Source organism: Anopheles funestus, chromosome 2RL (genome assembly GCF_943734845.2).
Source record: "Anopheles funestus chromosome 2RL, idAnoFuneDA-416_04, whole genome shotgun sequence".
NCBI lineage: Eukaryota > Metazoa > Arthropoda > Insecta > Diptera > Culicidae > Anopheles > Anopheles funestus.
The window spans coordinates 56,784,775-56,806,558 of NC_064598.1; the positions used below are offsets into that span (position 1 = coordinate 56,784,775).

Below are 21,784 nucleotides of genomic sequence, written 5' to 3' on the forward strand. Positions count from 1 at the left end.
CCGGCCGAGCTATGGGGCAAAGTTGGGCCAAAAATGAGGAAAATTTTACGGTTTCACAAACAGCGTATGGAACTTGGTTCCTCGATGAATAAATCACTTTTCACTATGCGAAAACCTCCTTACAATTTAATAGTAATTGTAAAAAAAATCAAATTCAGGCTACATTGCATAGTCTCCGAACCACCCTGTACGAAAAATTGACACGCAGATGAGTGACCGTGAGTGGGGGGGGGTCGTGTTTCAGACTTTAGCCCATTTTTGGCCCAATTTTGCCCCATAACTCGGGTGGAATCCAACGGATCGCCAATCTTTGAGCTGTGGTCGATAGATGGCACCAATTGCTACATTTTCTTCTTCGACGGCCATGCCCTCAGGTGTCTGTGCCTCGAAACATAATTAAAAAAACACCCAACCGAATGCGAACCACCCTGCACGAAAAAAAGTAACACACGTGAGTGACCGTGAGAGCGGGGTGGGGGTTCTTATTTCAGACTTTAGCCCCAAACACGACATTACATTTAAAATCGATAATGTTCGTATTTTTAAGGAAAATTACCATATATTCTCCATTGTAGCTTTATTCAATCGAAAAACTCAAAAAATTACCTAAACTCCCCTTCATAAGTTCGGCACAATTTGTTTATGCGGAGAAATGACAGTAAGTTTTCGCCAACATCATATTACAGAAGCTTTCCGGGCGTTTATGTGAAATTCACGCGGCTAAACGAACCGAAATCTTTTTGATGTGAGGTCGATTACATACGGGCCGCGGAAGACGCGGTACCGCGGAAAACGCGTACCACTTTCATTGTCAAAACAGCACTTCGGCTCGGCTCGGCTCGGTACGAGTCGGCTGTTAATAATGAAATGTCGTCAAACGCGGTACCGCGGAAACGCAAAATTGTTGAACATCTACAACTCTGCGGAACAGCACCCGCGTTTGAAGGCGCGTCGATTTGACAGCCAAACTGTTATAAAAGTATGGTATTGCCAACACAAGTTATCCGCGTTTACGCGTACGCGTTTTCCGCGGTACCGCGTCTTCCTAACTAAATGTAGTCAACCTAAATTTTTAATAATTTGAGTTTGCGCATGTACATGTTTGCGGGACATGTACCAGTACCTTAAAACCCTTTTTTTCTTATTCTTGAGTGTCGTATTAAAGGGGAGTTATCTTCAAATTCATGATGGCGGAGCGACAAAAGAGAACCCTTCAAAGATTATCATTCAAGTCAACTACAGACAGGCCGCGGTAGACACGGTACCGCGGAAAACGCCTATAACTTGTGTTGTCAATACCAAAGTGGGTAAAGAGACTAGGTGGGCTCATAGGTTTGATGCGGTAGACATGCTGAAAACCAATTAGAAGTTTGTGGGTTCGCTTGTGATACGTACATTTTCACTCACACACATAGCACATTCCAAAGGATTCACGCACATACATTGACAAAAGATCAAATCCATAAACGTCAAATTTTAATTCATTTTTCTTTAATTCATTATTTCTACAGCGCAGAGTTGTAGATGTTCAACAATTTTGCGTTTACGCGGTACCACGTTCGGAAGACACGCCTGTTTGACAAATTTTGTACCTAAGTTATACGCGTTTTCCGCGGTACCGAGTCTGCCGCGGCCCGTCTGTAGTCGGCCTCAGAATTGTCATAGTGAAAGAGCGAGAGGGAAATTGTTAGCTGGGTATAGCTGGAAATGGAGGGTACTTGGGCAACAATGTGTGTGTAAAAAGCAAGATAACCGTTTAAACGTAAAATCAGTTTGTTTTGGAATAATCACTAATGTGTTTTGCGGTCCCATAATTATGATACTAACTTCACGAACTTTCTTGTGTTGTACGAAATTTAAGTTGTCAAACAATGTGTATACCAAAATGCTGCGGTTAACCCTATGTGATTGGACTGGAATGTGTATGTGCAGGCGTGTTCAGCGAAGAGAGCAATAAAGATGAAAAAGAAGGAAAGCAACAAAATACCAGGAGGCTGTACAGTGCGTGCATTTACATAGCTAATGCGAAGGAATAGGTCGTCAGTTCGACACACGCTTTGTAAAATCGTGTTTATCTGCTGGCACAGAGAGTCGTTTATCGAAAAGAGCCATGTTAGTAAAAGAAAAAAAACGTGAAGTGACATGACAATGCTGTTGGTAAATGTGAAATAGAGCCGAAAATGTAATTACAAAAGGTGACAAAACAACCAGTCGAAGACGGACCAGCGAATGGTTTTTTTTTCTTCTGTTTTACACGAGCCGAAAAAGAGAGCGTGCGATCTCTGAGTGTGACACCAGTGGGCGTATGTGTGTATTATAGTCAGTTGTTATAGCTGTGCATAAGGTTATGTCAGTGTGCGTGAAACAAGTGATATCCTAGGAAGGGAATTTTCTCGACCACGAAGGATACGAAAGAAATTTGTACTGCTGGTGAAATAGTCCGGAGTAAATTGTATCTTTTGCTTCTTTCAAAGAAGATACCTAAAATGCATAGATACAATGCAATAGTGTAGCCATAACGAATGTGAATGTAAAATCAAAGAACGTGAAGTGTAAATATAATTTTCTCGCGTACGGTGTTATGCATATTTGTACGATGGGAGGATATATGAAATAGGGCTGTGTGACGTAAAATTGTTCTTCGATTGCTTTGCTTTCAGTACTATTGCAAGTTCTGATTATAATATTTTGCAGTGAATGTTGTGTAGAAATGGAATATTAGTGCTATATAAAGATTGTGTTTTATGCAACCGAAGCAAAACAAACAAACAAAAAAACACAAGAAAATTCTGTAATGTGCAATTGCGCTAAACTTTCGTGTTGTAAGGTGTTTCCTCTTGAAGTACTTTGGAAATGTGATTGGAAATGGTTATTTGGATGCAAACGACGAATAAATTGGATGTACCATCACATCACAGTGATCATATAATATAAATTGAACATGCAGTTTCGCACGTTTCATATCTATACTTTGAAGCTTTGCGAATATGTAGTAATATTTTCATTACTATGCTGTGTATCTTTTCCCTTTTAAACGTTTATTATTGCAAATTATTGCACGCTGCTAAATAAGTGCATGAAAAGTCATCCACGCTTCACTGTTTGTGCGAAAGAAAAGCATTCCAATTACATTCAAATGATAAAGTATAGTTGGAAAAAGAAAAAAAATGTACTCAAGGTAGCAGCAGTATATCGATGAATTTAGCGTAAAATTGAAGAAAAAAAATCGATTCGCTACCACACAGAAACTAACACTTGCTGTGCAATGCGAAGACAGGAGAGGAAAAAAAATCGATGAAAACATTTTGCTGCTTACAAAAAAAAAACACACAGTGAAAGAGTGACAGAGCAAGTGGTAACTGACTGTTGAGAGTAAACTGAGAGAAAATAATGACACAACGCACATATCCACACGTTCACTCTTTACATTAATACACCGAGAAGCATTCCTAGTAGTGAACATATCGAGCACGATTAGAACGCAGTGCGTATAGAGAAAAGGCTACTACTGTAAGAAAAGGTGTGCCGCCGTGTAGTGAAATGTTGTTTAAAAACGCATCAGACTATACGCATTTTTTTCCTTTTATTTTAACAACATGTAAATGGCTCTCATGACAGACGGTGTAATGCATATTAAATGTATGGTACATGAGAATTCCGCCACAACGTAACTTATAATATCCTGCGATGTTCTTACGAAACTAACCGTACCAAATCCTTGTTTTCCCAAATGTAATAGGTAAAAGGATAGGTGATATATATTAAAAAAAAGAAGAAACGAACAAACCACGGTTGTGCCCATATTGGGTCAACCGGTCAAAGAGGTTTAAAAGTCGTTGGACTGCGCAACGGAAGGTTCTTGAGAGACAAACAAAATTAAACGTGTATTATGAACAAACGACACAACATGGGACGTAAGCGGATTAGCTTGATATCGTTAATAGGTAAGTTTAAAAAGCTTGTTGATTTCTCCTGTTGGCTTAGTACTCATTTTACTTTATGAATTTGTATTATTTGAATCGCACAGGAGTATGTGTGGCGAAGTATGTGGAGAATTTCTTGTGTTCTCCTTTGCATAACGAGCCTCTATTATATGTCACTACCATTTATGTCTTACTAGACTTATTTTGACGCATGTAGCCGGAAAGGTAATATTTGTTACGGGGGAACTTAGCGTGGTGACCATGTAAAGAAAATAAATGGTAATAAATTAAATACGATTTAGACGATAAGAGAGAGATATTTCATAATTCCAGGTTGGTTAACAAATTAACAAATAGAAAAAAAAAACAATACAAAATTAGGCGCGCAGTAATGATAGTAACGATTAACATGTAGTAATAAATTCAATGTTTTAGTGTGTCGTTATGTGTACTAGATTATTGTCAACAAGTTTACTCGATGTGTGTCCCTTGTTTCTATCAACAATATGCGCAAGCCAACACCGCACACTAGAACACGTCTTTCAAACTCGTAGTCCTCCTTATATGTACTGTCACATGCGTAATATAACAGACCGCAAGATCTTTAGTCTATGATCTAGGATGTTTTGCAGGCTTTAACGTACGCCCAAATAGAAAAATCCGTAGGGTTGTGGTCCTATCTCCTTGCGGGCTACAAAATTTTAGACTTAAAGTAATTCAAACTTTTTATTTACAGAGCTACATTTCAACCAGGGAATCACATAGCTTTCCAAAATACCAGTACACATTTATAGTTAACCACTTCTTTAGCATACTTACTCGCCGCGTTATTGTAAAACGCAAAGTAGTGAAAAATTCAGTATATAAACAAACTAGTTGTTTTTAAAATTTAGTCATTACCGAAAGAGATTGACTTGATATTTATGTATTAAGATATATTAGATATCCATGTATATAAAATTCTCGTGTCGCGGTGTTAGTGTGCAAACTCCTCTTAAACGGCTGAACCGATTTGTATGAAATTTTCGCTGAACGTTCGTTAGGTATGATAATAGATTTACCGCTACTTTTCGTTTCGATTGGTGGCCTCTGGCCAATATTATGGAATTTTTTCTGTTTTTCCTACGGGGGTTTTGACAGTTATTGGCACATGAAGTGGACATAGCCATTTTTTCAATACGTACCCCAATAAAACGTAAAGTGAGTGTTAAGTAAGTTAAAAGCGTGATAAGTGTGTGAATAATACAAAAATGTTATGTAGTGATTTGCATGTGGAATTGGCGCCTTGCCTTGTATTGAATCCCAATCGTCAAGGAAAGCTAAAAATACCTCCTGAAGTGCCAGAAAAGGAGAAGAAATGCCACAACAGAAGATGAAGAAATTGCTTATATTAGGAATATCATTTTGTTCAAGAATAGTAATAGGTAATTGAAAAAAATTCAATTGATCAACGATTTTCTCTAATCACCACACGGATCAAAATTGAACATCCAAATTGTTTGCTAGAAAAGTTTAATTACAAAACGCATGTTTAAGGGCAAAGCTAGGTTTGCCTGGTAAGCTAGTATATTTATATACATATCTATCGTTATCCCCCTTTCTCCTAATCCCCCGTTTCTACAACACAATGTTTTCTCGTATTTTTGAAAAATTATTATTTGACGTTCTAATTAAAATTTTAAATGTTATTTGATAATAATTTGTATTTGTAATTGGAAATTTTTTTTTTATTAAAAGTACTACCGCAGAGAGCCATTTTATTATCGGATAACGCTCCGCCACATCCAGCAGAATCAATTTTGAATAGAGATGCCATGTTTTTGGCCAAATTTCTCATCAAATGTAACTAGCATAATCCAATCAATGGTCCAGGGAGTAATATTAATGTATTACGTAGTAATAGTAATATAAGTTTGGGCGGCTCGGTGGTGCATGTGATAAACGGCGCTGGTCCACACGGCAGGACCGAGTTTAAATCCCATCCGGACCGTTCCGCCGTAACAAGGACTGACTGTACGGCCACGTGGTAAAATAAGTCTAGTAAGCCAGAAATGGCCGGCGTGACCTGTAAGCTCGTTAAAAGCCGAGAGAGAGAGAGAGAGAGAGAGAGAGAGAGAGAGAGAGAGAGAGAGAGAAATATAAGTTTACTTAAACGACTGTACCGTTCCAGTATTTTAAATATGTTTCTGGAACAGGACAACCAAGTGTTGGATTTTTTGAAAAATATACAGTGATACAGTATAGTATCCAGATATCGAGATATATAAGTGACATTTAAGAGACTATTATCCGTGGAAATCAACTAACCGGTATTAGTCCGGTCCAGAGCCTTCCGGATAATCGACGTTTTACTGTATCTGTTTCTCTGTAAGGCATAGTTAGGCTTCATCTCAGGTTTTTTTCTTTCGTGAAATGTACTCTAGATAATAAGTATAGGATAAGGATTAGCTATTGTGCGTATAACTTAATTCTTAATAAACCATTGAAATTAAACAATTGATTTTGAAATATTGAAGTTTTAAATTGTATTGGTAATCACCTCCATTATAATGAATTTTTCGAGTGACAACTATAACACTGGAACAAACAGATTAAACTCGTTATAAGAGGGTCTGTAGTTATATGTACACAATTTTGTGAACTTTACGAAAATGAAAGTAATTTTGAATTTATGAATTTATTTGGAGCGTTTCCATACAAAATTATGCACATTTGAAGCTGTATGCGAACAAAAATTACAGACTTGTCGTTTAAATGCAATAAAACACACGAGATGGCGATAACCACTAGCGTTTCGTCGAAATTATTGTAGGTTTAAAATTTAAAAGAAGAAAACATGGATTATCTATCCAGTACTAAACGAGTCAACCTTCGTAAGTTTCAATTTATTAAAAAATGGCTACTTTTAAAGTTTGTAAAAAGAAAGTTTATTAAAAATTTATTAGTATCAGCTATAAACCAATAAAAATAAAATAAGATCAATTGGTTTTAAATTGTATGAAGAACATTAGAAGGAAATTTCAAAATCATCCTTCTCGTATCGATTTTCTAATCGTTACTGTCAGTACACGTTCAAGTGCTTTTTATACTTTAAGAAAATGCTAATTTATCTTACAGCGCTGATTATATACAGTCATCGGTGTAAGAAAAATGAATATTTTCTTAAAAGTTAAGGTCTCTGTAAAATGTAATAAAAATCAAGCAAATCAACGGTACTATTAATATCGAAGGTCTTGCTGGATCTATCTCCCAAAACCTTGTTCTTAACGTTCCCCCGCTTTGTTCTTATTGTTCCATAGTGATAGTTGTCTTATGTTGTCATGTTATTTTAATGCAATAAATGAAATCTTATATGAAAAATAAAATTAGAATAAAAAAGAAAACTAACAAAAATAAACAAAACGAAAATGAGACAAATACATCTGTCTGGTCATGAATTGTTCACACTTGTTTCAAGAATGTAGGTTAAACGAGCGAAGACTCTTGCTACCGATGGTAATGGTAATTTGGTGCGGATTTTTAGATTCAAAAATAACTATTGTGGCTTTCTAACCTGTTCATGGGTCTCTGGCAACGGAATCTTTGAAATGCTTGCGAATGTTTGATCTAGAGCCAATTTTGCTTATGGGATGTGCACATAGTTTTCAACAACAGTTCTAATGTGAGTTTTTTTAGGGGAATGGTAACAAAATGAAGATTGCGTACTGTAGACCTAAAACCTTTGTTTTAGTACATTTTCATATATATTTACTCTTTCAGGATCAAGTGGATCACTATTTGTACATAGTTTGATAGTTCATTTGGAAGTTGGAAGATGAAGTATATATTTAAAAAAAAAATATGAAAAATTGCTGCTGCTGTTGGTGTTGGTTGGTGGCGGTCATCAATTTGGTGTTTGCCTCGCTAATTTCCAACTCGATATTTTCTGCCACCTGTTTGTTCTTGTGATGAGCATCCGCCGCCATGATGTTTATGTATATCACCAGCGTATGCCAGAATGTAAATTGACTTATAGAAGATGGCCACCGAAGTTTTCACCTCTGAAAAGCGGATGGGCTTGTCTAGCGTTATTTTGAAGGGTAGACATACCACTCATCTCCTTGGCGCAGACCCTTGATAATAGGCTACTCTGGCTATGGCATCTTGTGCGAAAAGAGTTGATTGGCCATCTTCTTCAATATCCGCCGCATTGTAAAGATTTGATCAGTAGTTGATTACACGTATCGGAATCCTGTTTGATTATTTCATACTCTAGGTGGCTTGAATTCATCTGCTAGAGGAGTTCGTCGAACTGAGTGTTATTTAATTTACCATAAAAAAACTGAGCGCGATAGGATGTCTGGCCCGGTAACTGACCAGATCTCCATCCTTGTATCGACAGCAGGTTACCTTAGGTACAAACTCGCTAGGACGGCATTCTGTCTCTTGGTTAAACTTTCTCCAGAATCTGTTACATACTCTGATTTCTTCAAATTCCCGCACCCATTGTTTCTCCCAGTGTCTTTTAACGGTGAGATTGCTCTTCCTTCATTTTAATCAGTGTATATTTCTCTGCGCATGCTCTCGTGTTCTATGCTTTTGCTGCATTTGCTCCGTATGCGCAGTTCTTAAGCTGCGACGTCAGTTACGACTTTCCCTCAAACTTTTGGAAACGTTTGATAACTTTACATGTTTCATTGTTTCATAGAAAAAATCCTCAAGGAAGGAAAACGAATGTAAAATTATTTAAATGATACAGTGAAGTTTATGTAGGCTGCAAAACTTACCCCACATGGAAAACTTGAAGATGGCAGTCCTTTCGGTTTGCATCTTAGAGAAACTTCACTATATTTTATAAAATTATATATAAAAAAACATTTTCTTTAAAAACTTTTAACTCATTATTTGCCTCACAACAGTAGATAACAATATGAAATAGACCTATTTTTGTGGAAGGTTTTGAAGTGTAATTGTTAACTAATAAGATAATTAATAGGTAACCATTCAGGGCAAGCTGTAGAAAATACTCAAAATATGTAAATGTGGTTTCTTAGTTTTTTTGTTGTTGTTTCGATCGTATTGGTTGGTCTTATTTGTAATATTTTTCCCATGCACATGTCCCTTAATGGGTAATGAAAGCTTAGATATTTACTTTTTCGAGCAAAGACATTAGTCGAACCAGCTCCAGCAATTCTTTTATAATGTTACATCTTCTACGATATATTGGATGCAATACAAAATTAAACATCAAGACAAAATTAAAACAAAAGCTTACTACTTATTGCTGTTTTCATTTCACTCGTGAGTAAACTGTTAAAAAAATTGCTCCATTTTTATCCTGTTTCCAATTTGTTTAATTTTGGCTTTAAAGCCACTTATTTCAGGTGCTACCTCTTACCAAAAAAGATTTAAACAACACAAACACACCATAGATTGCAATTGTGTCTTTTTTGTTGTTGATTCTATGTGGGTCTGGTTTTCATCGAAAATGGAAATAAACATGCAAGACATTTCAACAGCGACTATTTATTAATTGCCTCCGTCTTAAGTGCTTATGCCAAGTGCTGATTGGCACTCACTTCACACGTTAAAATGTTTTCCAATTCCAAGAATGTAGTGAAAATTTAAGCATATTCATCCAGAGATCTGTAATCCGTTCTATTTTTGGTACATTTAGGGTTTCTTCGTTCTTTTCAAGACGCATGATGTGGGTGGGCTTGGGTTTGGGAAAACATCACAGATTGTTGAGTTTGAATTGAATCTAGATTGACCGATACCCTAGTAGTAAAATAGTAATTGATTGTTAAATTTATCTATCCGGCTACTTGATAAATGCATGTCTAGTTAACCGATACAAGACTGATGACAATGGATACAACACAATAGTTTGGCTGTAGTATAGCGCATCATTTAGCAATAGGTAGTATCAAAAATTCTTCTGCATTTAATTGCGTTAATTTTTGGAGGATTTTATTAATATAACTTCTCTCTATCTCTTAACGACATGTAAGGTCATATTGTTTATTTCTAGCTTACTATACTTATTTTTACCACGCAGCCGGATAATCAGCCCTTGCTACGGGGGGACGATCCGAATGGGATTTGACCGCCGGTCCTGTCGTTTGGACCGTTAAACCGGCGTGACCCGGTTGTTTAGTTGGTAGCTGCACTTTTCATATGTCAGGACCAGTAGCAAGGATTGACTAAGAGGCTTAGACCAAGTATGGTAGGCATGGCCCACTGATTTTCATATAAAGAGCAAGAAGAGTCTAATAACTGAAAATTGAAAGTTGATAACAATTTGGATTTCAACTTGTATTTAATTTTCGAAAGAACGGCCAGATGGTATAAATATTTTTATAAATCCTATAAATAAACACGAGGACTTTTCGCTTAAGAACGACAAGGTTGTATTCAAACTTCTTATGTGTTTATATATTGTTTATGTTAGTAAAGTATATAAACAGAAGTACATAAAAGCACGAACTATTTAGATGAGGAGAAGAAAAAGGTCAAAAGCCAATCTTATAATATTTGAGTTTTTTTTAACTATAACTAAACGATCTCAAAATAAAACTATTTTGCCGCAGTTTTTCATTCACCCTAATAATATTATTGTTTTATTCATTCGTGTATTACAGGTATCCTAAGTCTGACGTTTGCAGTTGAAGTTCACTTCGAAACCCCCGACAGTGGATTTTTTCTGAAGCATTCTCCGCGACAAAGTGCACTGGCATCAGTCGTGTCGGGTGCAACTTCTAGCGCTGGCAAGGTACGATCAACTAATGGCGATTCCTTGCTTTCGGTCGATCGATTTACAGTAGTACAAACTAGTCAACCCGTGTCCGTGCGTGCTAGCTATGGGCCTTTTTCTACGAAACAAACAGTACCAGCACGATACATCGTACCCGATGTTATAGAAAGTACGAATTCAGACGGTAACACCCCACAAAATACCACCGTCGCATTGATGGACTTACAACAGCAAGCAAATCTTCATCTGGACATATCAGCTCACGTTGTTCGGAGCACTGTGGCCCGCGATTCACCGGTGCTTCGTGTTTTGTTTCATGCTGGTGCCGACCCTGGTGGTCATTTACAGCGACAAAAAATATGCGTGCTTCTTCACGCTTCCATGGGTAACCGGATCCCTCTTAAAGGTAGATGTATGCCGGAAGGAGAAGATGGAGTGTGTGTCGCGGAAGTAGTAATACCATCCAACTGGTGGCCTGCACTACCACCTCCAGAAAGAGATGGCCGTGTATCCAGCACTCCACCGAAAAGCCCACAGAGATTAGTGCAAGTGTCTTACAGCGTGTTCGAACCTCCTGCTAGAAGTCCTGAGCTATGTGAGCCGAAAGTGCAGATTCAACCGTTAACATCATTCGCAAAAATACCCTTAACTCAATCACAATTGCCCTACAAAGAACTACGCGCTGATAATACACTTACGATGATGGTACCACAAATACCATTGTATCCTCTTTCAAAAATACACGTTCCAGTTTTTCTACATCCAGAAAATGGACAAAATATTGCAGTATTCATAGTAAGGTGGGTAGAAGATGGCCAATCATAATCAGTCTGTAAAATCATAATCATAGTTTCATAGTTTCTTAGAGATAAAATTAAAAAAATAGTTCTTGTTACAACATTTGCAGCCATCACATACTTGATTTGATGCCATAATGCAGGCATGAGCAGCCTGCGGCCCTCGAAGTGGTTTTATGCGGCCCGCGAATAGCCTGTAGCAAATTTTATAGCAAATGTTATTAAGAATTAAAAGTGCAAATTACCCGGTTAATGCAACACGCAAAACTAAAAAAAAAGATTTTTAATCCTAATTCACTTTTAAAAAATACAACAATGCATCTAGTCCGAAAAAGTCCGGATAAAAGCAGCTTTACTACATTCATTATTATATCAATGCATCCTGCAATGTGGCCCGCCAACCAGTTTTTGATTTTGAATGTGGCCCGAAGCTCTAAAAGGTTGCTCATCCCTGCCATAATGTATATTTTTTATAATAAAAAAATCTTAATGAAATGTAAGGGAACAACATCTTACAACAAAGTATGAAACAATATTCTTAGAATATATATCTATATTATATGCATATAGAGGTATAAATTAAAATTGAATAAAATCTCAAATAATTTCAGAGCTCGTGTGAAAGCCGGCATGCGCATCCTTGGCGCTGTGGCATCATCAGATGAGTGGAACGTTTCGGTAGAGAAAGAAAATACAAAGCACACCGTGGCTCGAGTAACTGCTTTTCGTAAAGACCAGGATCCTGACAGTCCTACCGGAGGAGTGCGTTTTGATGATGTATCTACAAATGACGGGTACGCATTGTTACTACAATACAAAGAATGATTTATTCTGTATGTTTATGATGCTACAATGTTTTCTAAAATTTTAGCGTTGTGGAAGTTTTTTCTTGGTTGCTTGAAGTTTCTAATGATACCAAGGAATATTGGGATGGTGGAAGAATAATTTGGTCTGTTAGTTATGTTCATGATGGCCCAAAAATGAAGCTAGATTTATCGACCGAATCTTCACTGATCAGCAGCACCGGACTGCAAGAAGAAGGTCGGAAGAAAATAGTGGCAAAACTCGAAATACAAAAGGATGACATTCAAGCTGTATTACCTATTGCAAAGGTAGATAGAAATGTAAAGAAGACCCTGAAAAACCTGATGTATATTTAACAATTATTGCATTTGTTATAGAATTGGGAACTTATGAATACCGCCGTTCTAACCGGTAGACAAGTATCACAGGCCATGAAAGTATTCATTGTATCACAGGCAGGCAAGATGGCTGATGTCACACTCCAGAGTTCATGTCAGACAGAAGATGAAAGTGTGATAAAGGTAAAAGTAAACATGCAACTAAAGAACGAAATGAATTAATCGAAATACTTACTAATACTAATACTATACTAATTCTTCTCACAGGTATCGTCGTCATGCAGCTCGGTTTACATAGATGGGTCCGAAGTAAGAGGCTCATCCAATGCCTCAATATTGGTAAAATATGGAACATATTCCGGACTTGCGCGTTTCACCGTGTGGATGCCTGAATTTCCCTTAGAGGTATCTGTCGCCGATTTTCGATTATCTCAGATCAAAGGTTGGAAAATTCCGGAAGATCATAGCACGTAAGTATAGTTTCACGTATTTCTCTTTCACTTCTCGTAAAGATCTGCTATATACCTGATCTTGCTATACCTACCTTATATTCTCAAAACACATTCGCGCGTTTTGTAGTGCAAACGGGAAGCCAAATCGACGTAAGAAACGAGCATATGGCAATGGTGGTGCTTGGGGTCATCATAACGATGATTTCAACAATGGCGTTTCGCCAGAAAGGGGCGTTTGTCGTGCAAGATACCAACAAAGTCCGGTGGAAGTATATGCAAGGTTTGTAGCAGTGGATCAAGATTCAGGACGTGTCAGTTATTTAATTTCCCGCCGAACTGGTCTGCGAGTTACGGATTTGGTTCAATCGTTATTGCGAGTTGCAGATCCAAAAATTGCCAGTTTAAGAGGACGAACACTTCAAGGGCGTGCTATGGGCCGCACGGATGTTCAGGTAATTCATACAAACGTAATGTGATGCCGCATTGCACAGGTATTTGACTTTTTGTTTTGTTTTGCAGGTTCTCTCTCCTATTAATGGTAGAGTTATAGGTGCTCGTGAAGTACGTGTGGGTAGTGACAAAGTGACTATCACGCGTTTGACGGTAAAAGTGGTTTCCGGATTGCAATTATCAATATCTGGCGATGGTTCCATCGATAATGGATATATCGCTGAAACTTCAGTTACACGCAGGTTAACTGCACAGTATCAGGAAGGTCTTCTTGACATTGAACTAGAATTTTCTGATGGATCCAGAACACCGCTCAGGTTAGCAATGCAAACATAATAACTGTTTTGGTAACAGTACGCTATCATGAATGCTAATGCTAAATAGATTAATACATAATGTACTCATGCGTTCTCTATTGGTTTGAAATATGTTTTGTCTCCTACAGGGATATTTCGGTTGATGATTATTTCCTCCTGGTTGAAAGTCTTGATACGGAAGTAGTTGCCTTTGCACCAATGCTTGCATCGCATCACCCGCGAGTGATTGCAGTTGGAGAAGGAAACGGAGAGTTACTACGAGTTACCTTACTCCTATCCGAGGAATGCCGTATTCGTCGTAATATGCCGGTTTCCAAACAGGTACAAATTGGAATCATAAAACTATTTTTTACGATCATACATAATTTGACTTGTTTTAGGGTATGAAGACATCTGTTGGCCCGTTGGTTAGTGCTCTTGCATCGGTACAAGTTGATTTCAGTGAATCAGACACGAATACCAGATCCGATACATTACAGAACGATGGTGCTGTGGGTCGAGATCGTAACAAAATGGGGAAAGATTTAAATGATTTAGAAGACATACTTATTGGGATTCCGCTGCAGGATGATAATGGTCACGAAACCGCAGCTGTTGTGCATTCTTCCAGGCAACATCATCGAGGAAGTGTAGGAGGTGGCATTATTAGCAGTAACAGTGGGATGGTTGGAGTTTTCTCATCAAACAAAAGTATGGTCCATGGCGATGCATCCACACTAGAGATAGGCATGTACATTGTATTGACTGCATTTTGTTTGGCGATTGTCGTGTTTGTGGTGTCGTGTGTCGTGTATGCGTCGAAGTATCGACCCGTTATGATTGATGCAAATGGGGATGCTAGCGTACGCGATGGTATGGGACATTCAACTGTGTTTGATGTTGGAAAAGGTAACGAGTCGTGTGCTACCAATGCGCACGATTGGGTTTGGTTAGGCCGAGCAACTGTTGATCGTTCTAACGCGGATGGTTTAGAAATGGGTGTAAATCAAAAAGGTAAATATATACGTTAGAATATGCTATAGTTGCAAACTTATAATGCTTATATTATTTTGTCATCGCAGACTCACGGATGCACATTATCAGTAATCCAATGAACTCGAAATATGATGATATGAGCGAACACGTCGTTCAAATTAATAGTTTCGATAATCCAAATCATATACAATTGCCATCAACTGTAGCTGTACCTTTTCAAAATAATCGAGCAGGATTAGGAACAAACGAGAAATCAGTTGCACCGATTAATTCCTGCACATATAAGACACGTGATCGACACACTGCTACCATAAAGTAAGATAAGTTAATAATTCATCTGTTAAGCGAATTTAAAAATATAAATAAAATTTGCTCTATTTTAGCGATGAGGCTTCTTTGCTTCCACAACGGAGTATGGCAACAACGGTGGTAGATCGTATCGAATACCGTCCACCAGTTCCACCACATCGTAATATTGGTGTAACTGCTCAAGTTTCTAATAAGGTATGGTTTGTTTTTATATACATATAAATATGCATTCTCGAATGCAATTTAGTTGTAGGAAAATTTAAATAGCTTATGCAACTATTGCCGTATTATGAAGCTTTTTCAAATATAATAATGCGTCTTTCAATATATTTCATCTTAATAATCATTTAGCAAATGCCAATTGACACCGTTCCTCAGTTAAAAGCATCGAAGCGTTATCATCATCGCCCTCCCAGGAACAGCGGTGGAATTGTGCTCAGCAATGTGGGTAGCAGTTGCTCGAGAACAAATCCTGCTTTTGATATACAGTTACAAAACGTTTCGGGATTGCAACAGCGTAACATAAATCATACTCAGCAGCAACTAAATTTGGCGCTCTTCAACAACGGTAATGCTAATCATGCTAAACAGTACGAATCGGTGCAACCGATGCCAACTAGAAGGACGAACAGATCACCGCATTCGTTTGAAAACATGGGCTTCTCTGTCATGTCACTATCTATTGCAGAAAACTTTCAAAACGGTGAAAAAAACCAGCAGCAGCATCGACCACCAAAAGAATTGCATATGGCTGAGCGCTTGGTAGAACAACCAAATGATCAACAGACGGCATTTAAATTTGACACTATTAATCAACATCAAAAATATCATCAACCATTTGCATGCCCTAAATCATCAATACCATCAGTTGAGACCACTATGAATCCCGGCGATCGAAGGAGTGCAATTTACAGTCAAAAACTCCAGCAGCAACGAACAAACGAACCCTTTGAAAAAACGCTCGATGGTGTTTGCAAAGTTGGCAAACCACAACACATCGATGAGGAAGATTGCCAAAAAAGTGTCTCTCTTTCCTCGGATGACGATGGCGGCTTTATCCCAACAGTTGAGCAGACCTGTAGAAAAAATAATGTTAATATGGAAAATACTACGCCAGCCTTTGTTGCGTCCATGATGGCAGCAACGAAAAAAGCGAACAAAAAACCGACAGTAGTAGGAAATCCGATGTTTTCAACTACACCAGATAGTGAATTGGGTCCGGGAGAAAGTCTTGGGTTAGATGATCTAGACATGGATTACGAACAAATTATGCATTACTTCGATAATCTGAAGGTATGTCTGCAAATATTAATTCCGTAATTTTGTAGTGTATTTCTATTATTACTGAAATAATGTGCAATCTTCTTCTTATTTTAGGAATCGAACGCCTGAGTGCAGGAGATCATTGCAAAGATTCGCGAAATATTAGCCACGTTTCAGCAGCAATATAGAAACGTGGCGAAAACACCGCTGTCCAGTCCAAGCTGTATTCCCGGTATGAAAGATCCTAACTTTGAGCAGTTTTTTGAACATTTAAGTGAATCATACGCTTAAAAATGATAAAGGCTATTGTAGGTTTTACTGCACCAACACAACATCTGCCTCATATCGCTGCAAAAGTATAGCAATGTTGTCATTTAAAAAAAAACCGAATGATGTAATTACAAAACGTCCGTACAAAGTGACCACAATCAGCGATTGTGACTTATTGTTCTTAGACATATTTTTGAAACATTTATTTATTATTAGGTGCCATATCACCTAGCGAAGCTTAGTGTAATAGCATTTATCTTCATACATACCAGTGCTTGAGCGTGCTAGAAGCGAAAAAAATGAACAATGTATATTTTTATCATATTTGTAATGAATCTCAATCCACAACGTAATTTAAGCTACTGCGCAATTGAGTTCCGCGTTATATTGTAGAGATCTCAGGTTTTAGTTTTAGCTTTTTCCAAATATTATTGCCCATTAAATCTAGGTGTGCTGCTGGATACATTTTCACTTGAGAAATTTGAACAACACATCAGTTTTTATTACATCTATTACAAAAGGTATAATCATTAGTGTGCTGCTATGTTTGATTTCGATTTTTATCTGACTTAATTTCCCTATAAGTATAATTTTACTCAAGGAGCGGATCTACAAATTTTGCGAATTTGCAGTGATCTAAAGAAAAATCTATCGAATATCTTAACATCATAATAATATCGTCGAAGTCAATAGAATAAATATACATAAATATAATGGATTATTGCACCTGATGTCATGTGAGCTTACAAAGCGAAATTCACGTATTGAATTGGAAAACGTAAATCTAATTAAATATAATGCTACCTAGTACGACATTCTAAACCTACTTCGAATGTTGTACATTTGCTGTATTAAAAAATACTATACAATTCTAAACTCAGCATGACCAGGCTAGTTCATGGTAAAGCAATGCGTTAAGTACTGAATGTGTATGCTATGGTCTTGTAAAATATAATGCATGAAAATATCATACAGTTGTATAATGCAGTGAAAACCTATTGTAAAAAAAACAGAACAAATGTAACATTAGCATGACTACACGTCAATCGAATTGTTTAGAATCTGTTTCACTAAAACAATGCGTTTATGTTATCGAAATAAATTCACTGCCTGCGTTTTGTTCCGTATTCCATAATGAGTACGATGATGTTCGTAATGCAGCGGAAATAGAATTTTATAGCCATGAATATTTTGTTGAAGAAAGGCTAACAGATTGTATATCGTACAAGACATACATTATGACATATGTATTCAACCAAGTGTGACAGTAAAATAGAAAGTAGTAAATGCAAAGATAAAATTAAACAAAATAATTACGATTATCTATGCATTATGCAGCGAAAATTTAGCTAAATGAGTCATTGACCAAATTAAATGTATATAAAGCTATACATATAAATGGCGCGGTATGTAAACAAGCACACTTGCTTGTTTATTAATTTGATACATTTTGATTGCAAACACAAGGTGCGATTTGCAAGAAATCACACAAAATGGTTTGGAAGTATTTTGAGTAGATCTGCAATAAAGAACTGCTTTTTGGATGCTGCATATTTTGAACGTATAAAAACATTACGGCTGGGAGAGTTTCGGAAAAATGCTCTTATTACGAACGAAGTAAAGCAAACAACGGCATGCTTAGTGGATTGGTTTGGTTATCGCTGGAATTAACATTCCGCAAATTGTTAATTATTGCAACAACTATTTTTAGTACTTATACATACATACTTATACTCACAATCAATGTACAAACATTTTTGCTGTAATAGTGAATATGTAATGATTATACTGTGTACTGTAGATACCTAATATATTTTGCTAATTTCGTTCATTTAATTGTAAATGATCATTTGTACCAACAAATATCTCTTCCTACTGCAAATTTGTGTTATATGTAATTATTCTGATCAACAATGAATACATAAAAAATCGAAAATTTCCCACAAATTTACTCTATGTATAATTAAATTATAGCTCTTAAGAAAACTCATAAGAAATATCTTGTGCAAGATAGTAAAACCTTTATACCAAAAATTAGCTTTACAACATTTATAAGCTGCCTGCAAATGACTTACTGCGTGACGTTCTACACTTGCACATGTACTCAGACCTAACCAGGTCATACATACCAACGACGATAGTTTTGTTAAACTAAATCACTAAACTACAGCTCGATTCCCGCTAATATTTGTAACCTTTGCTTCTAAAAAAATCCGTGCCATAAAAAGGTGATTCGCAAAATAGTATAACGGAAAGAGATGCACGATGCAGTGCAGAATAATCCCTGTTTTGAAATTTGTAATAGTCTCTCAGTTTTATAAACAGGTTTATCCCATATAAGAAGAAAAAAAAGTTTAGGATAGCAGAGAATATTCTAACATAGCTTTTTTTGGCACATTATTTTATCACACAGCACATTTGATTGATTTGTACATCGATTTTAAATAATCGGAGGATTGCTTTTTTAATCTGTTAATCGACGCTTTTGCGATATGTGCATGACGAATCGAATCAGCTAGTTTGTAACGAGTAAAACCTGCTTATTGAGTACTAGTTACAGATGGGTTACAGCTGTTTATCAGTTTCGGTTTTGAATATCTCACGGAATACGGAAAATATTCTCAAAAGTATAAAATATATTAAATGGAAGTGACGATTATTATTATCACGGAATATATACCATTACAATTTGCGCTTCCATGGTGGATTACCTGAAAGTTAGCATTTGCTACGCCGATGAGCGTCATTCGTTAGCAGAACACATCGTTTACCAAAATGTTAAAGCGCTTGTTGTTGGTGCTTTTTTCTATAGTGTTAAGCGATAATTTATTACTTTTGTTCTCTTCACAAAATGAAAGAATTGCTAGATATTAGGTTTTAATTTTGCTTTAATGAGTTCGTCATATTTACCTACATGCAACGTAAGGCAAGAATCAGTTTTATGTTTCAACTAAATTAAGGTTCAAGTAATGTAAACCCATGAAATATAAAAATGTCAAAGGTGATGATTGATGATTTTTCCACAACAATGTGCTGTGTTGTGCATGAGTATAACGCTCATGTACGGCCTAAAGTGCAGTATAACCCAACACAATGTATACCCTGATTAAAACAACAAAGCCAATATATGAAGGAATGGTTCAATAGTAAACCAAAATTAGAAAATGAGTAAGAAAATTGCTTCGCTTAAAAGAAAATCAGTCTAATGCATGTACTCCTGCAAATAAATGGATTATGTATTAATTTGTTCATCTACTATTTTTACTCAAAAACTGCAATGTTTAACACATATAAGGACAACAAAACTGTATAATACTTAAAAGAGCTTGAATATACACGTAAATGCGCTATACTTTTAACATGCAAAAAAAAAACTCGAAAACATATATTCTAATTATGTAATACATTTATCATCAAATACCGATCATTTAAAATTATTGAAAAAACTATCAATTAATTTAAAAAAACATGGTAATCTATAAATTTACCTAGATTTTGACATGTAACAACAATAGGCAATAATAGAAATGTTTAAGAAAATTATTTTGAAGTGGTAATTTTCGTCAACCACAGAAAGCTTATGTGAATTTATGTGTTAATTTATTAATCATTGGTATGCAACAATCTAAACCAAGAAGAACGTGTGGCCATTAATCGGCCATATGGAAAACAAACATTATATATTTAACAGAAGCATTAATGTATGCAAAAAGTGTGCGGCAGCGCGCATGAAAATAGAATGGAAATGAAACATAGACTAAAAAAAACATTCTAAAGGAACATATGCGTGAACTACGTCAAGTAAGCTTAGTACTAAATTGGATGTACATTTGTGTTTCTGATATTGCGTGATGCCATAAAATGCTCAACTGTTATAACCAATACAAATCACATCCCAGATGACAAATACATACTCATACCTACTGCAATAGAAATACAAAAACAAACTTGAGTACACATTGGAATAAAACAATATGAAAGATGGCAAGCGGTCAATATAAATAGTGGTCAATAGTGGTCAAACTTGAATGGAAACTCATTTGCTTGAGAAAAAATAGCTATATTCCGAAAAGCAAAACATAATGATGTAACATGTAACGACCTCCTTGTAACAGGTTTCGACCTTACCTGTGTTTATCATTTTGCTTATCATCGGACTGTCTTCCTTGCATTCCATCACTTGGTGGAAATGAGCGAAGTGAGGATATATCTTACGGATTTAATAACGTTGGACACACGGAGGACAACAGTGGTCGGGGGATACTCAATGGTCTGAAAATAAACCGACACAAATTGGTTACGTTCTATGCCAAGTCCAGATTAAGTATTTTTTATGTAATACCTGTTATTTTAATACTATAGCAGAGCTGTATAGCAGACCAAATAATATCTACTTCAATGTGTTAGATAGTACACGATCGATTTTTATTTATCTATTTACACAAAATTCATCCATCTGGTTTTTGACTTAAAAAGACCTATTAAAAAGACAACACTTAAAGTTTATGTTTCAGCTAGGGTTCCGTTACGTATTAAATCTTCTGTCGTCTCTCGGGGCCCCTCCAAACGACGAGGCCCCTCCAAACGGCGGGTCCCTAGGTGGCCGCCTACTCCGCCCACCGTTAGACCCGCTACTGTCGATAACGATCACAAAATCACCAACTTTCAACCCTTTCTGATCCTCAAACCATTTGCGCCTCTGATTTATGGACGACAAATACTCTTTTGTCCATCGCTCCCACATCCTATCGGCTAAATGTTGTGAGCGTTTGTAATGGTTCCTATATTCTTCAGCAAGGCTATACGATTCGCAAACCCGGGTGCCCTCAAAAATCGGTTAGGAGATAATCGACCGCAACTGCGCTGAATGGACGAAGGTTTGGTGTTGATCACCCAATAAGTAGTGGCGCCATCCTCGGTGTAAAAGGTTTGCACTTGTAGACCTTACATCAAGTGCATTGACAACGTATCTCTTTGATCGTTGCTCGAAGTTTTGGGATTTTGAAATGTTGTCGTATCTCGTTTAAGACCGTTTCACTATTGGCTTGTTCATAGGACTTGTGATAGTGCTGAATGAACAATTTTGTGATGTTGTTTTGTCTTGCCAATATTTTTGGGTCACATTGTGTCGCTGACGGAAATTATGTCCTTTT

General features: G+C 36.8%; 1 protein-coding gene across 12 annotated transcripts; it reads left to right on the forward strand.

Annotated features, from left to right (window-relative positions):
- The first annotated feature begins 1,813 nt into the window (after positions 1 to 1,813).
- LOC125760961 (transmembrane protein 132E) lies at positions 1,814 to 20,633 on the forward strand. Of its 12 annotated transcripts, XM_049421620.1 has the most exons (16): positions 2,009 to 2,195; positions 3,740 to 3,944; positions 10,544 to 11,456; positions 12,065 to 12,247; positions 12,325 to 12,565; positions 12,635 to 12,778; positions 12,863 to 13,065; positions 13,175 to 13,499; positions 13,567 to 13,814; positions 13,943 to 14,135; positions 14,195 to 14,807; positions 14,876 to 15,104; positions 15,173 to 15,293; positions 15,450 to 15,666; positions 15,787 to 16,391; positions 16,476 to 20,633. In XM_049421620.1, the coding sequence occupies exons 2-16, from the start codon at positions 3,890 to 3,892 to the stop codon at positions 16,488 to 16,490; spliced, it is 4,305 nt and encodes a 1,434-aa protein (XP_049277577.1). In that variant the 5' UTR covers positions 2,009 to 2,195; positions 3,740 to 3,889; the 3' UTR covers positions 16,491 to 20,633. The 12 variants fall into 12 exon arrangements, with proteins under 12 accessions (XP_049277576.1, XP_049277573.1, XP_049277564.1 ...); XM_049421619.1 differs by lacking the exon at positions 2,009 to 2,195 and adding an exon at positions 1,814 to 2,001 and having other exon boundaries at positions 15,450 to 16,391; XM_049421616.1 differs by having other exon boundaries at positions 2,000 to 2,112; positions 15,450 to 16,391.
- Positions 20,634 to 21,784: the final 1,151 nt, after the last annotated feature.